Genomic DNA, 18,472 nt, shown 5'->3' on the forward strand with positions numbered 1-18,472 from the left:
CGCAACTCAGGATCCCAGGGAAGGGACTGAGATCCTAGTAGAACAGAGTACCGCCATTGTTCCCTCCCGCCCCCGCCCACGCCCCCACATACAACATCACAATCTAGCGACTGGGGTGCCCAGCCCAGGGGAACACCTAGGGCTCTGCCCCTTACCGTAACAAGAACGACCAGATGGGGGGGAGAGGAGAGAGAGAGAGAGAGAGAGAGAGAGAGAGAGATATGTGTCAAATAGAAGAACACATCAGTCCCACAGGACTCATCCTTTTGAGTGACCAAGAAATAGCCAGTCTATCAGATGCACAGTTCAAAACACTGGTGATCAGGAAGCTCACAGAATTGGTTGATTTTGGGCGCAAATTACATAAAAGAGATGAAGGAAGATGCATGGAGAACCAATAGTGAAGGGAAGGAAACTGGGACTCAAAACAATAGAGTGGACCAGAAGGAAGAAAAAAACAATCAAGCAGGAAAGAATGAAGAAATAAGAATTCAAAAAAACGAGGAGAAGCTTAGGAACCTTCAAGACATCTTTAAACGTTCCAACATCCGAATTATAGGGGTACCAGAAGGGGAAGAGGAAAAGCAACAGATTAAGCATGTATTTGAACAAATAATAAAGGAGAACTTCCCCACTCTGGCAAAGGAAATAGACTTCCAAGAAATCCAGGAAGCTCAGAGAGCCCCAAAGAAGTTGGACCCAAGAAGAAACACACCAAGGCACATCATCATTACATTAGCCAAGGTAAAAATGAAGGAGAGAATCCTAGAAGCAGCAAGAGATAAAGGGACAGTCACCTACAAAGGAGTTCCCATCAGACTGTCAGCTGATTTCTCCAAAGAGACCTTACAGGCAAGAAGGGGCTGGAAAGAAGTATTCCAAGTCATGAAAGACAAGGACCTACATCCCAGATTGCTCTATCCAGCAAAGCTCTCATTTAGAACGGAAGGGCAGATAAAGTGCTTCTCAGATAAGGTCAAGTTAAAGGACTTCATCATCACCAAGCTCTTATTTTATGAAATGTTAAAGGGACTTATCTAAGAAAAGAAGATAAAGAAAAAACAAGTATAGTAAAAGGACAGCAAACTCACAATTATTAACAACCACACCTAAAGCAAAACCAAAAGAAACTAAGCAAACAACTAGAACAGGAACAGAAGCACAGAAATGGAGATCACATGGAAGGATAGCAACAGGGGAGTGGGAGGAGGAGAGAGGGGGAAAAGGTACAGAGAATAAGTAGCATAGAATGTAGGTTGAAAATAGATAGGGGGAGGGTAAGAATAGTATGGGAAATGTAGAAGCTAAAGAAATTATAAATATGACACATGGACATGACTAAAGGGGGGGATATGGGTGGGAGAGGGTGTACAGGGTGGAGGGGAGTGAAGGGGGAAAAATGGGACAACTATAATAGCATAATCAATAAAACATATTAAAAAAAGAAAAGAAAAGAGCCCTGGCTTGCATAGCTCAGTGGATTGAGTGTGGGCTGCAAACCAGGCATCGCAGGTTCGATTCCCAGTCAGGGCACATGCCTAGGTTGCAGGCCATGGCCCCCAGCAACCACACACTGATGTTTCTCTCTCTCTCTCTCTCTCCCCCTTCCTGCTCTAAAAATAAATAAATAAAATCTTAAAAAAAGAGAAAATATGAATGTTAAGTAGGAGATAAAGCAGAACTATGACAACAAAGTGGAAAAAAGAGGTATATGGCTGAGTGCGGAATGAAATTTAAAGTGAGCTAGACAAAATAAAAAATGTAATGCAATTCTAAAGTGCCAAAAAGGTTTTACTTTTTTATTTTTAATGTATTTATTTATTTTAGAGAGACAAGAAAAGAGAGAAAGAGAGAGAAACATTGATCAGTTGCCTCCTGTATGCGTCCTGACCAGGAATGGAACCTGTGACTCAGGCATGTGCCCTGACAGGAAATTAAACCTACTACCTTTGGTATACAGGGAGATGTTCTAACTAACTGAGCCATCCAGCCAGAGTAAAATGCACGAGAGTTTTAAAATGCAATAAAAACAGTAAGGAACAGCCCTGGTTGGTGTGGCTCAGTGGATTGAGTGCCAGTATGTGAACCAAAGGGTCGCAGGTTTGATTCCCAGTCAGGGCACATGCCTGGGTTGCAAGCCAGGTCCTCAGTTGGGGGCATGAGAGAGACAACCAATCACTGTTCTGTCACACATCATGTTTCTCTCCCTCTCTTTCTCCCTTCTTTCCTCTCTCTCTAAAAATAAACAAATAAAATCTTAAAAAATAAAATAAAATAAAAACAGTAAGGAACAGAATCAACAGTAAAGAAGAGAATCAACCCTATAGAAAACCAAATGCTTACTATGGAAGATAATTAAGACAGCACTCTCAGAATTACAAAAAAGTATACAGGTTAAAAGAGACAAGAAGAACCAGAGATCCCACGTCTAGACAATTGATTATTAATAGATTTATTTAGATACCACTGATTTCTAACTATTGCTTTTCATAAGTTTTTATATGTGGTACATTTTTAAAAAGATTTTATTTATTTATTTTTAGAGAGAGGGAGGGAGAAAGAGAATGAGAGAAACACTCATCTATTGCCTCACGCCCCCAGCAGGGGACCTGGCCTGCAACCCAGGCATGTGCCCTGACCAGGAATCAAACCCACAATCTTTCAGTTTGTGGGATGACACCCAACCCAATGAACCACACCAGTTGGGGTGATATGTGGCATTTTCATGGCACCCCAATATGATTTCCATGTTAATGTATGAGTTATTTAGAAGTCCATTATTAAAGTTTCTAAATATGCAGTTTTTAAAAATAACCCCTTTGGCGCCTGGCTGGCTTAGCTCAGTGGATTGAGTGCAGGCTGCGAACCAAAGCATTGCAGGTTCGATTCCCAGTCAGGGCACATGCCTGGGTTGCAGGCCATGGCCCCCAGCAACTGCACATTGATGTTTCTCTCTCTCTCTCTTTCTCCCTCCCTTCCCTCTCTAAAAGTAAATACATAAAATCTTAAAAACCTGGCTGGCGTAGCTCAGTGGATTGAGTGCGGGCTGGGAACCAAAGTGTCCCAGGTTCAATTCCCAGCCAGGGTACATTCCTGGGTTGCAGGCCATAATCCCCAGCAACCGCACATTGATGTTTCTCTCTCTCTCTCTCTCTGTCCCCCTCCCTCCCTTCCCTCTCTGAAAATAAATGAATAAAATATTTTTTAAAAATCTTAAAAAATACGTAACTCCTTTGTTGCTGATTTTAATGCATTATTACTACAGAACAGGGTAATACTGATATAAGTGCCTCTCTTAGGGTAATCATAAAAGCTTTAGATTCTTTATGTGGATCTTGAGTTGGGAATTTAAAGCCCTGATCTGCCCATTTCCTTTCCCCATGTTATCCAGCAGACTTAGAAACAAAAATCAAATCCATGATACCCATATATCCATGATTTTCACTAACATGTTTTATGGCAGCAACTACCTTGGTGATGAGTTCATCATAACCAAGCCCTTATTATATGAAAGGTTAAAGGGGCTTACCTAAGAAAAAGAAGATGATCAAAACTATGAACAGTAAAATGACAACAAACTCACAACTATCAACAACTGAACCTAAAACAAAAACAAACTAAAGAAACAACTAGAACAGGAACAGAATCACAGAAATGGAGATCACATGGAGGGTTATCAGTAGGGAGAGAGAGGGGGTGGAATGAGGGAAAAGGTACAGGGAATAAGATGTATAAATTGGTAGGTCCAAAATAGACAGGGGGAAGTTAAGAATAGTATGGGAAATGGAGAAGCCAAAAAACTTATATGAATGATCCATGGACACGAACTAAGTGGGGTGGAATGCTGGTGGGAGTGGGGGTACAGGGCAGAGGGGAAAAAATGGGACAACTGTAATAGCATAATCAATAAAATACATTTAAAAACAAGAAATAAAAAATGAAATAATAAAATCAATAAACATTTGAATTAAAAAATAAAGAAAGACATATCATAATGAGATACCACTTCATATGCATTAAGGCAGCTATTATCAAGAACCAGAAAATATGTGTTTGTGAGGATCCAGAGAAATCAGAACCCTTGTGAACTGCTGGTGGATTGTAAAATAGTTCTGCCAATGTGAAAAACAGTATTACAGTTCCTCAAAAATAAAACATAAATTTGCCAATTACCTAGCAAATCCACTTCTGAGTGTATATATACCCCAAATAACTGAAAGCAGGGACTTGACAAGATATTTGTATATCCATGCTCACAGGAGCATTATTTATAATAGCCAAGAGGTGGAAACAACCCAAATACGTCAACAGATAAATAAGAAACAAAGTGTGGCATATTCAAATAATGGAATGTTATTCAGCCTTAAAAAGGAATGAAATTCTGATACATGCTACAACATAGATGGACCCTGAAGACATTCTATCAAGTGAAATGAGCCAGATACAAAAGGACAAATATTGTGATTCCACTTTCAGGAGGGACCTAGAGTAGTCAGAGTCATAGAGAGGAGCCAGAATGGTAGGTACCAGGTGGTAGGCATAGGGGAGGAGGGAGCTGTTGCTTAAGGGGTACAGAGTGTCAGTTTGGGAAGATGATAAAGTTCTGCAAATGGGTGGGTGCTGAGAGTTGCACACAATGTAAATGTTTTAATGTCACTGAATTGTACAAAAATGATTAAAATGGTAAATTTTGTTATTCATAGTTTATCACAATAATAAATAAAATTTCCCATAAAGAAACTTCCAAACTCAAATACTCCCATTGATGAATTCTACTAAATAATTAAGGAAGAAATACCACTAACACTACACAAACTTTTCTGGAAAATAAAAAACAGTGCTTGCTTCGGCAGCACATATACTAAAATTGGAATGATACAAAGATTAGCATGGCCCCTGCGCAAGGATGACACGCAAATTCGTGAAGCATTCCATATTTTATAGAAAGCAGTATGGAACTTCCTCAGAAAACTAAAAATGGATCTGCCTTTTGACCCAGCAATTCCACTGCTGGGACTATATCCTAAGAACACTAAAACACCAATCCAAAAGAACCTATGCACCCCAATGTTCATAGCAGCACAATTTACAATAGCTAGGTGCTGGAAGCAACCTAGATGACCATCAGTAAACGAATGGATCAAAAAACTATGCTACATTTACACAATGGAATTCTATGCAGCAGAAAGAAAGAAGGAGCTCCTACCTTTTGCAGCAGCATGGATGGAGCTGGAAAGCATTATGCTAAGCGAAATAAGCCAGGCAGTGAAAGACAAATACCATATGATCTTACCTTTAACAGGAACCCAAACAACAAAACAAAGAAACAAGCAAAATATAACCAAAGACACTGAAATAGAGGACAGGCTGACAGTGACCAGAGGGGAGAGGGGAGGGAATTTCAGGGGAGAATGCGAAGGGTTTACAGGAACAAATTTAAAGGACACATGGACAAAAACTAGGGTGAGGGTGGTAATGGGAGGGAAGTGGGGAGGGGTGGGTGGGTGGGCTGGATTGGGAGTAAAAGGGAGAAAACTGTACTTGAACAATGATTAAAATTAGAAAAAAGAAAATAAAAAACAATTAATTTCCAATTCATTTTATAAAGCCAATATTATCTTAATATCAAAACCTGATAAAGACATTATAAAAAAGAAATAGAAGGGTAAAAAGCTAGAGGCCCTTAAGAATATACATCTTTAGCAAATTAAATCCAGCAATGCATAAAGAGATAACAAATCATGATTAGGTGAAGTTAACCCCAAGACCATAAGGTTGGTTTAATATTAGAAATCAAAATGAGTGATGATTACAGCTCCTGTGAACATGAGTTACCGGGTACTGCCATATACTCTTCATATGTTAGCTGATAAAGGTCTTTTTTAAAAAATATGGCAAATCTATAAATCATGTGTCATTGAGTAAGAATAGAGAAATGTCATTTGCTTATATATTAGAATTATACTTTTATAAAACAAAGTGATCCCAAGATTTCTTCTATTTAGGTGTGTGTAGATATAAATGTATGTATGTGTCCGCTGATTAGTGTCTTCTACACCAATGTGAAGAAAACATTGTTTAGGTTATTAGGTGTTTTTAGGTTGTTAGAATCATTAGGAACTTATGTTTAAAACATATAAAGAATATAAGAAACCATTGGATTGCTCTCCTAATAATGAAGACAATGTATAATCACTAAAAGTTTACTTAAGAGTGTTTGATAAAAGCTCGGATGTGATAATAACAAAAGCCCCAAACATATACATATTTCTTAATTTACAGCACAACATATTAGACAGAAACATAATACATAATTGACTGACTTGGTTGGGAGATTGATTACATTAAGTAAATACATTGAGACTGCTGGTTGAGACTATTGTTTGTTCTGTGGATATTGAATTGTATGAGTTCTTTATAGATTTTGGATATGAACCCCTTATTGGATATTTCACTGGCATATATCTCCCATTCAATAGGTTGTCTTTTCATTTTTTAAATTTTTTTATTGTTGTTCAACTACAGTTGTCCCCATTTCTCCCCCGTTACTCTCCCCTGCCCTATTCACCCCCCATCTCCCACATTCAACTCCCCCGCCCACCCTTTGTCTCTGTCCATGGGTCTTTTATACATGTTCCTTTTTCTTTCTTTCTCTTTCTTTCTTTCTTTCTTTCTTTCTTTCTTTCTTTCTTTCTTTCTTTCTTTCTTTCTTTCTTTCTTCCTTCCTTCCTTCCTTCCTTCCTTCCTTCCTTCCTTCCTTCCTTCCTTTCTATTTTTTTTTAATCGTTTCCTTTTCTGTGAAAAACTTTTTAGTTTGATATAATCCCATTTTTTTTGTTGTTGTTGTTTCCCTTGCCTGAGATATAACAGAAAAAATATTGCTATGAGCAATGTCTGAGATTTTACTGCCTATCCTTTCTTCTAGGAGTTTCATAGTTTTGAGTCTTACATTAAGTTTTTAATCCATTTTGACTTTATTTTTATGTATGGTATGAGAAGGTGGTCTAGTTTCATTTTTTTACACTCATCTATCCAATTTTCCCAACACCATTTATTGAAAAGACTGTCATTACCTTATTGTATGTTCTTACCTCCTTTGTCAAATATTAATTGACCATAAAAATGTGGGTTTATTTCTGGGATCTGTATTCTGTTCCATGGTCTATGTGTCTTTTTATGCCAGTACCATGCTGTTTTGATTACTATGACCTTGTAGTATAGTTTGATACCAGGTAGTATGATTCCTCCAACTCTGTTCTTCTTTCTCAATATTGCTGTTGCTATTCCAAGTATTTTGTAGTTCCATGCAAATTTTTGGAATATTTATTCCAGTTCTGTGAAATACACCACTGGTACCTTGATAGGAATTTTGTTGAATCTATAGATTGCTTTGGGTAGCATTGACATTTTAATGATGTTAATTCTTCTTATGCAAGAGCACAGTATATGTTTCCATATATTTGTATCTTCTTTAATTTCTTTCTTCAGTGTCTTAAAATTTTCCAAGTACAGATCTTTTACTTCCTTGGCTACCTTGATTCCTAGGTATTTTTTCAGGCAATTGTAAATGGGATTTTTTTTAGTTTTCCTCTGACAGTTCTTTATTGGTATATAAAAATACAACCAATTACTGAATATCCTGCTACTTTACTGAATTTCATTTATTAGTTCTAGTAGTTTTTTGGTGGAATCTTTAGTGTTCTCTACATACAGTATTCATGTCATCTGCAAGTAATGACAGTTTTACTTCTTCCTTTCCAATTTGGATGCTTTTTATTTCTTGTTCTTATCTGATTGCTGTGGCTAGGACTTCCAGCACTATGTTGAATAAGAGTGGTGAAAGTGAACACCCCTGTCTGATACCTGATCTTAAGGGAAATGCTTTTAGTTTTTCACTGCTGAGTATGATATTAGCTGTGGTCAATTTCTTATAAAACTAAATATGTAGTACTATATGACCAATGAATTGCACTCTTGGGCATTTTATCCCAGAGAAATGAAAATTTATGTTCTTACCAAAACCTGTACAAGAATGTTTAAAACAGCCTTATTTGTAATAGCCAAACACTAGAAACAACCTAAATGTCTTCCAGTAGGTGACTAGTTAAACAAAGCCCAGTATATCTATGCAATGGAATATTACTCAGCAATTTTTAAAAATAAAATATTGATACATACAAAAATTTGGATAGATCTCAAAGGCATTATGCTTAGTTGAATCTTAAAAGATATGAGTTGATTATATAACATCCTCAAGCTGATAAAACTTTAAAGATGGAGATCAAATGCCAGGGGATAAAGCACAGGAGAAGTGGGTACGACTATAAAAAATTAGTATGAGGGATTCCTTCTGTGGTGATGGAACAGTTTTATACCATGATGACAGTGGCCCTTGCATGAATCTGTGTGTTGGCTGAAATTGCATAGACCTATACTACACACACACACTCATTGGAGTATATGAAAAAACTGACTAAGGTTTGGCCCTGACTGGTGTGACTCAGTTTGTTGGGCATTGTCCCACAAAGCAAAGTGTCACCAGTTAAATTGCCCGTCAGGGCACATGCCTGGATTGCGGGTTTGGTCTCCGGTTGGGGTGACATATGAGAGGCAATCGATCAATGTATCTCTCACACATCGATGTTTCTCTCCTTCTTTTACTCTCTCCCTCCCCCTCTCTCTATAAGTAAATAAAATCTTTTTAAAAACTGACTAAGGTCTAAAGTATAATTAATAATATTATACAAATGTTAATTATCAGAAATTCTCACAGTTATATAAGATGTCACTGTTGGGAAAACTTGATAAAGGGTTCAAGGGACTCTACAGACTAAATATATGTTTATTTTAACCATTTTATTGACATAATTCACACACTATACAATTCATCCCCTGAAAGTACACAATTTAATGACAGTATATTCACCATTTTATATCCATCACCATAATCAATTTTAGAATACTTCCACTACACAGAAACAAATCCCAGGCCTAATTGTTACTCTCCAAGTTCCCCACCCCCTCCCCCAGCTCTAGGTGACCACTATTTCCCGTCTCCTCAGATTTGCCTGTTCTTGGCATTTCACATAAATAGAACCATAACACACATGACCTTTGTGCTTTGTGTCTAGTTTTTTTCACTTAGCCTAATGTTTTCAAGAATTATCTACATTGTAGCATATATTAGCACTTCGTTTTTTATTGCCAAATATTCTATTGTATGGATATACCATAATTTATTTATCTGTTCACCAATTGGTGAACATTTCCACTTCTATTATAAATAATGCTACTACGAATATTCATGTACAGGGTTTTGGGTCAACATATGTTTTCATGTCTCTTGCATATATACACAAGAGTGAATTTGCTGGGCGATACAGTAATTCAAGGCTTGGTCTCCTGATGAAATGACACCTGTTTCCCGAAGTAGCTGTACCATTTTACATTCCCATTAACAGTGTATGAAGGTTACAATTTCTCTACATGCTCAACAACACTTGTCATTGTCTGTCTTTTTTTTATCCTCACCCAAGGATATGTTTATTGATTTTAGAGAGAGAGGAAGAGGGGGAGAGAGAGAGAGGGAGAGACAGGGAGGGAAAGAAACATCAATGTGAGAGAGAAACATCAGTTGGCTGCCTCTTGCATGTGTCCTGACCGGGAAACGAATCCTGATCTAAGCATGTGCCCTGACTGGGAGTGGAAACCATGACCTTTGGTGCAAGGGATGACACTGCAACCAACTGAGCTGCCCAGCCAAGGCTGTCTGGTTTTTTTTTAGCCAGTCAGTGTGAAGTGGTATCTTGTGGTTTTGATCTGGATTTTCCTAATCATGTTGAATATCTTTTTATGTGTTTATTGGCCACTTCTACATCTTCTTTGTCCCACGTATAATTTATTCATCTTCCTCTAAATCTACAAAAATTTCAAAATAAAGTTTTAAGAAGTTATTAATGATAACTCTTCCTCCAAAATGGTTGTATGCTCCAGTATGTTCAATAAAGACTTCTTCTAAATTCAGAGCATATAATAATCCACATATTACCCCCAAATACAGAAGAAGGTGAATTATTATCCAACTTTCTTTATTAGATATCAAGGAAACTAGAAAAACTCAACACTTACTTCTAATCTCACTGAATTAAGATTATGGTATATATGAGCTAAAATCTCCAGACCAGCCCTGGCTGGTGTGGCTCAGTGGGTTGAGTACTCACCTGAGAATGGAAAGATCTCTGGTTCAGTCCTGGTCAGGGTACATGCCTGGGTTGTGGGCCAGGTTCCCAGTTAGGGGTGTGTGAGATTGATCATGTTTCTCTTGCACATCAATGCTTCTCTCCCTCTCTTTCTCCCTCACTTCCCCTCTCTCTAAAAAAATTAAATCTTTAAAATAAATAAACCAAATTTCCAGACCATATTTTAACTTGGTAGGGCTAAGGCAAAGTTATCAAAAATAGAAAACTGTTTTTAAAGGAGTGTTAGCTCTGATTTTAAAACATACTTGTGAAAAAGCAAGCTCTGTAGCCCTGACTGTTGTGGCTCAGTTGGTTGGGCATTGTCAGGTAAAGTGAAAGGTCGCTGGTTCAATTCTTGGTCAGGGAAAATGCCTGGGTTGCAGGTTCAGCCCCTAAATGGGTCCCATGAGAGAGGCAACCAATCGATGTTTCTCTCCCTCTCTTTCTCCCTTCCCCTCTTTCTAAAAATAAATAAATAAAATCTTTCTTTCTTTTTTTAAAGCAAGATCTATGGGTTGAAGAGTCATTCCAGAATGGGATCAAACTGCCAGAAATACCACAACAATGGATTTAAAAAATCACTGTAGTAAGTATTGTTGAAAGAAACTGGAGATATTTTAATAATGTATATAGATCCATACCTGACTATAACTAACCCAAACACCATTCATTCATTCAACAAATACTTATTTGTAACAACTGTATTTCATCAGTTACTCTTGTTGAATGTAAGGGCGACAGTTGTGAGCACACTAGGCATAATCATGGGCCTCAAAGTTTATAACCTTTTGAAAGAAGCAAGTAAAAACAATCAAGTATGATAACTATTATGACCTTGGAAGTTCAGGGAGCTCTGAAAATATATCAAAGGGGAAAACATACCCAAGGAACTGATGTTTAAGCTGGACTTGTACAATGGGTAGGGAGAAAGCATTGTGAACAAGAGGAACTATATTTGTTTATCAAAACAAAAATAAAGCTTAGAGGTAAAAAGGAACACACTTTCTAGAAACTGAAAGTTCAATGTGGCTGAAACATAAGAGAGGGAAGTGACAAGACTCAAAGCTGCAGAAATTGTCAGGAGCATTTAGGAAGAGTCACAAACTCAAAAGCCTGTAAGTACCAAGTAGATGACACAGACAGGTCTATTAAGCTAAATGTAAAAGAACAGGGACTGGCAGGAGACACGGAAGCCTGGAGAGGGTAGTCTAAATGGTGTGGCCACTATCTGTTCCAGGTCAGCACTGCCAGATTTTCACGTGATCTAGAGAACCAGAACTTTTGGGTTTTATTTGAAATTTCCCAATCAAAAAGAAGTTCAGATGCCAAAAAACAAAACAAAACAAGAATACAAACCAAAAGAGTCTGCAAATCACCAGTTTGTAATCTCTGTCACAGAGAGTCCTTGAAAACTACATTAAGAAGTTCAAAATTTACCGAAAATCAATGGGAAGCCACCAAAGGAATTGAAACAGTAAATACATAATGATTTTTTTTTTTAATTTTGGGAATATCATTCTAGGGGCAATATTGGACGTAGAAATACCAGATAAAAGCAACTGTGAAAGGCCAGGTAAAAGACTGCAGGGGGGACAGTAAGAAATGTGTTTGAGAGACATTTGGAAGACATAGGGTTCACTTATGTACTGAATGTAGAAGGTGAGAAAGAAGGCAGAGTCATGGGTGGCAGGATTTTTTTTTTTTGTCTTAAACAACGGGTAAAAGAATAACTGGAAAAAAATAGGTTTAAGAGAGGGAAACAAATTTGACAGGCTTTTAAAAGTCAGGTACTTATACATTTTAGAGGCATTAAAACTGATTCATTCCTTTTCTCTTTACCCAGTAACTTCATTTCTGATATTTTATATATATTATATATATATATATATAATATATATATATATAATATATATATATATAACATGAAAATCAACCAAAAGGAAAAAGTTATACAAAAATACTGCTATGCCATTTACAATAGTAAGAGACTGGAAATAATGCAAAAGTTCAATGTGGGAGGAATAGTTAATTAAATTGGCAGATTAATCCTCTGGCTTTTAGAATAGATAGTACTCTATGTGGACCTGATGACACCTGTACGTATGAAATAACTATTTAAAGGAACCTCAAATGGTATAACTACACAGTGACCAATGCAGATATGCACAATAACAAAGACTGGAACAGAAAACTGATAGAGGTGTAAACAGCTGAGTGTGGTGTTTGTCAGTTTTCTATTTATGTGGAAGGTAAAGGTGGGATATGCCATGTATCTGCTTCCAAATCAAGAACCAGAAAGCCTCGCCCAGCCTAGTTTTTTACAGAAAAAAAAAATCAGAAATCCTCATCAGTGTTCTCAGAAAATTTTCCCCTCCCCCACATCAGTGTTCTCAGAATTAAAAGACAGTCCTGTTAGCTCCTACCTGGTGAATGATGGAAGTCAGGGATGCATTTATCACCACGACCCCATCTCTCAGGGCTTTCACTACGTGGTAAGATCCATTCACAGAAGTTAGCTGCTCTTCAAAGAACTCCGGTAGGAACTGGCACATAATCCTCATGTTCTGAAAATCAGCCCAACAGCAACACAAACCTGAAGAAATGTTTTTTCCCTAAAGCCATCTTAATCCCAAAGCATTCAAGAGAGAAAGTGTAGCTATGCATTCTGGGGATAAATAAATAAATAAATAAATACAAAATCTTTGCCCTCTCTCATGAAATTCTAAGTTTGAAAGATGTAATTTTAAACTGGTACCAGTTTTTGAAAGACCTGTTAATGGCAAGTAATCAGAAATAGAGAGCCAAACCTTAGATAAATGTTAATGTGGTTTTTGCCATTCCATAATCTCACAGTTCTCTGGGGGGAAAAAAAAGGATCCTGAAGAGTGAGTAGTAACTTCACATGTGATGTTCACAGTACTGCTCTCATCACTGCGAAACTGTGGTAACCATCTCTGAATGCAGCTACAGAATGAGGGTACCCTCCTAGGCGTTATCACTGTGCTCCCTGCAGTTCTCTATAGTTCTGACCAAATCCTATCTGTTACTTCCAGCTGGCATTCCTCAAGGACAGAACTATTTAATAATAATAATAATAATAATAATAATAATAATAATAATAATGTAGTAACTTGCATTTCCAAAGGTAAAATCTGGAAGCAAAAGAAAAAACTGGCTCCCTAGCCACACACACGCACCCACACATACAAATGCTCACTCAAAGAGTTATCTGTACAAGGAGCTAGAAAAAAACACAAAGGAGAGACTCACGTCTGAAATGTAGACCTTTGTGCTGCTTTTATCAAACACTTCTACTGTGACAACGTACACTTGTCCCACCTCTAGACTCCATCGGTCTCCAGGTTGCACTATGAAACCTATACACAAATCAAAACCAAAAATATTAGGAGAGTTTCCGAAGTAAATCCTGTACTTCATTCTATCAAATTGTATAATAATTTGGGGTTCCAAAGATCCTTGGCTTAACTGAGCTCAGGTACAAAGAAATACTCTCAGTTATATCTGTACATAAAAACAAACCACAGTTGTGTCCATTCATAATGTGTCAAGAGAGATTTTAGCTATTTTCAGTCAAATTGTATTAAATGGTCTAAAGATATTCAGATTCTTTTATATGTATAAAATCTCTTTTCCTAACCCAACATTTTATTACATGAATCTTTATATTTTTCTACAATCTGTTTCAAGAAGCTTCACTCTTGCAGATGGCATATAACCAGAACAATGTGTGAAAACACGTCAAAGTAACGTTGAAGCTGAAGTTAATTAGGTCTCAAAATGAAGGTTAAAGAAGCATTGAAGCTTTTAATGCATTCGCTTTAGCTATGTAGCTTACAGAAAATCATTATCTAAAAGTACCTAAAAATCCAGGCTCTACAACATATATGGTGCAGTTTGGAAGTCCAGACACAGATCGCATATGGACATCTTAATTTTTGCTTAAGGAAATCACATGAGCCAGAGTTGGATGAAAAGAACACATGAGCTACCAAAGGAAAAAAATAAACCCACCAACACAATTCTATCTTTTACTATCCTTTGAAAAGCACAAACTGCCCCAGCTGGTGTGGTTCAGTGGACTGAGCTCCGCACTGCGAGGCAAACGGTTGCCAGTTCAATTCTCAGTCAGGGCACATACCTGGGTTATGGGCCGGGTCCCCAGTGGGAGGCACGAGGGAGGCGGCCACACACTAATGTTTCTCTCCCTCTCTGTCTCCCTTCCTTCCCCTCTGTCTAAAAATAAATAAATAAAATCTTTAAAAATGAAAAAAAAAGCAAAAACTTGTACACTTCTGAGAAAAATCTGAGGGACTCAGTAATCACTGGAATCAGGTATTGCTGAATTTCAAATTCGAGGAAGATAGAGTGAGAGAAAAAAGGTCATGCTCTGTGCTTTTAACATTCATTTAGCTGCAGAACCCTTTCTCCAAATAAACGCTCACCCAGGAGCCCATAGTGGAAAGCAGGACAAGGTGGCATGGCGCTGGCTGAAGGGATGAACACTGCAGATGGAGGAGTAAGGTGAGGCATGACTTGCCATCTAGCCTTGTGCTCTGTAGGCTGTTTTAAAAAATCACTAACTGGTTTTCTGTTATCTGCAGCAAATCTTTAATACCAAAATGTTTTCTCTTTGTCACCAGAGTTACTACTGTGTCACTTATACATCATCCTACCCATTATTCCCTTCAGTTAAATTCTAGCAGAAATACAAATTTATTTGCTATCCATATATACAGATCTAATTAGGAACATATTTCCCTTTCAAAATATACTGAATCCAAAAGCTAAAAAAACAGCTGTAATAGCACAAACAATAAAAGATTTAAAAATTTAAAAAATGAGACCTTCTGAAAAAGAAACACAAAAAAGAGCTAAGAAGTTATTTCTGCTCTGAAAAATATATAACTGAGAAGACTGAACAGAAAATAGTCATTAATTCCAAGTACACTAATTTAGATGTTGTATTAATTTAGTCATGCACTAAGCTACAATTTAGCACTACATTATCTATAGTGATAGTGGAAATAAAATATTTAATCTACTTAAGGGATCAAACTTTTAAAGCTGCCTCAGTACTCTAGAGGAGCTGCAGATATACATACAACTGATATGTTAATTAAAGATGACTTTTATCTATTTAATTTTTTATCTACTTATTAAAGCAAGTCTTTAAAAAATTTTATATATTTTTTAAAGATCTTATTTATTTATTTTTAGAGAGGGAAAGAGAGGGAGAAAGAGAGGGAGAGAAACATCAATGTGTGGTTGCCGCTTGTGTGCCCCCCACTGGGGACCTGTCCTGCAGCCCAGGCATGTGCCCTAACTGGGCATCGAACTGGCGATTCTTTGATTCACGGGCAGGTACTCAATCCACTGAGCCACACCAACTAGGGATACAGCAAATCTTTGACAGACTGTATAAGCAACTCTGTACCAATCTAGAGTTGATTCTGATTAGATACTCTAATATAATATTCATAAAATATAAGAGTAGAAGAAATACAGAAATACAACATTCCTTTCATTTTACAGAATGAGGAAACAGATCTCAATAGGTCCCTAAACCAATTCATTTCTTTGTTATCAAAATAAAACATCTTTCTTCCATCTAATCTTTCCACCTACTCTGAATCTCATTTTCTCTTGCCCCTCAGAAATGTTGCACTTTTTTCCCATATCTCTGCCGTCTCTCTATTTAACTTACAGACATGTTCAAGTTTCCCCTACCTATAGTTCTCATGTCTTTGTCAAACCTCTACCTTGCTTTTCTCCTCCTTTTCAAAGTCAAGCTGTTTTTAATTGACAAAGTAAGCCAAGACTTCCTAGTACTACAGTCTGTATCTTTATCTCGGTCTTTATCTCTATCTATTTCACTTGAGGAACATTCTCTCTAATTCTTCACTTGGTTACCATGAAGCTCCTCTCTCCTGGTTCTCCTATTACTTTGTAAACATTCTTTCTCGGCCTCCATGGAAGAAAATTTCCTCTTCTTCCATATGAACCATAAAAGCTGGTATGGGACAGTTTTGTCTTTGGCCCTCTTCTCTTCCCACTCTATAACCCTCACCAGATGATTCTGTCCACAGCAACAGCTTCACCTATGACCTATCTATGAACAAATTAACTTTCAAATATCTATCTTCATTCTGAATTTTTCTCCTCCAGATCTAGTCAAAATTCTACTTGAATGTCATGCAGATAATTCAAGTTAACATGCAAAATAACTGAACTACCATAGTTTTCTTTTCCCTGAAACCTGTTCCTTCTCTTATACCACCCATCTTTATGAATAGTACCACCAGCCACCCTAAGCCAGGTGCTGGAACAAATCACAAATAGTCACCATCCATGTCCTCCAGAAACACATAAATAGATAAATATAATGTATTTGACATTTACTACTTTGGAATAAATAAATATAAACTAAAAATTTTAAAAAAAGATCTTGCAAGTCTGCCTGGGAAATTCAGAGAAGTGGGGCTCTTCAAAGTCATTAATATTATTGAGTCTTTGAGGCTCAGTAATATTAGTGACTTTGTTTTGTAGGTCTTACTGTATTTACTGACTAATATTCTAGGCACCTTAAAATGACTAGAGAACAAATCACTTTGGCTCAAACACCTTCCTTAATATTTTTCAGACAAATAATATAAACAGCTAATTAACACTATGCTAGAAGAAATACTGTATCTTTCAAGTCTGATGGGTTCTAACTCTGAGTGAGCCTACTAGACCCTACATAATTTACTCCTTCCTCTCCTCTAGTTCACCTGCTACTACTTTCCCCAGACTCTCTGCACTTCAGGCTCAGTGTCTTCCTTGCTCTTCTTTAAACATGCCAAACATGCCCCTGCTTCAGAACCTTTGCAATTTTTACTTCCTCTTTCTGGGGCTCTTGCACCCAGATATCTGAACGACTCATTGTTCGAATGCCACCTTGTCAAAGAGGACTCCCCTAACTACCCTGAGTAAAATCTGTATCCCTAGAGCTTAGAATGATATTCTGCATATAGTAGGGATAAAATATTTGCTGAATAAATTAATTTCTTTCAGCCCTGGCTGGTATAGCTTAGTGGATTGAGTGCCGGCCTGCAAGGGGTTGCTGGTTCAATTCCCAGTCAAGGGCACATGCCTGGGTTGCAGGCCAGGTCCCGGGTTGGGGCCACTTTCTCTCCTTCTCTTTCTCCCTCCCTTCTCCTTTCTATAAAAGTAAATAAATACACATTTTTTCTTTCAGATACAAATATTAAAAATTAGAAATATTTCAAAATCAAACACTGAGATATGGAATCCAAATGCTCCCATTTTCTGAGAATTTAAACATTCATTCTGCTTTGTTTCCATCAACTATAATAGAGCTCTATGTATGCCTCCTTGTTGTACCCTTACACAGCAGGTTGAGTAAATTTTTAAAAATTACTCTCAATTCAACTGATATAAATATTAATTAACCATCTTTTCTCAATTATTCATGTAAAAATAGTAAGGAAAAATTAATAAAATTCACACAAGTTCTTCCAAATTCTGTTTTTCCCAGTCTCATAATTTGACTGAGGTTGCAAATAAGCACTAAATCAGCAGATCCCAAGTTCACAACTACTCTTTTCTCTACCTACACTTTGTTAGAAATTATGACAATAATCGTTTATAGTTCTTTGTTAAAAATAACACATATAGAAAATAAATGTAGTAGCATTATAATCATTCGACAAATTGTTTTACCAAGGACCATGTCTAGCATGCTCAGGGAAAGGTAGACTGGCAGCCAAGACTCGAACAAAGGATACTTTTATGGACAAAGATCAGATTAGTTTGGCCCAGCTGGATGGCAGTCACCACCATTGTCTTCTCATCCAAGAAAGCCACTTTACCAGAAAGAGACTCATTATATGCAACTTTATGGTCTTGCAATTCCAGTGTATAATGTTCCAGGGGAAATTCCATCTCTGTAAGACACGCAAGAAACATAAATATGAGAGCAGCCATTCCAACAGACAATAGAATATTGTTGCATTATACAAGGAAAATCAGGAAGCAGGCCTAGAGAAGAGTATAATCTGCTTCTAATTTCCTTCCCACTATGATGAATTTCTACATGTAGCCATTGGGGGTGGGGGCGGTTACTGTATGAATTCATTGTTGATATCACTTGTATTCTTCCTTCCAGTGACCTGAGAGTAGCAGAAATCCCCACTAGGCAAGTTAGAAAAAGA

At 37.2% G+C, this 18,472-nt stretch overlaps 1 protein-coding gene and 1 non-coding gene across 2 annotated transcripts in view; one reads left to right on the plus strand and one right to left on the minus strand.

Moving 5' to 3' along the window:
• Positions 1 to 18,472, minus strand: part of NUP210L (nucleoporin 210 like) — a 100,998-nt gene that overhangs the window by 65,741 nt on the left and 16,785 nt on the right. The window contains 4 exon segments of the mRNA XM_036015395.1: positions 12,662 to 12,802; positions 13,509 to 13,615; positions 14,118 to 14,186; positions 18,047 to 18,205. Of these exon segments, the coding sequence (XP_035871288.1) occupies positions 12,662 to 12,802; positions 13,509 to 13,615; positions 14,118 to 14,186; positions 18,047 to 18,205 (476 nt within the window).
• On the plus strand, positions 4,838 to 4,941 carry LOC114489266. Its single transcript, XR_003683835.1, has one exon. It is a non-coding gene; the product is annotated as a U6 spliceosomal RNA (small nuclear RNA).

This window comes from Phyllostomus discolor, chromosome 14 (genome assembly GCF_004126475.2).
Source record: "Phyllostomus discolor isolate MPI-MPIP mPhyDis1 chromosome 14, mPhyDis1.pri.v3, whole genome shotgun sequence".
NCBI classification, from domain to species: domain Eukaryota; kingdom Metazoa; phylum Chordata; class Mammalia; order Chiroptera; family Phyllostomidae; genus Phyllostomus; species Phyllostomus discolor.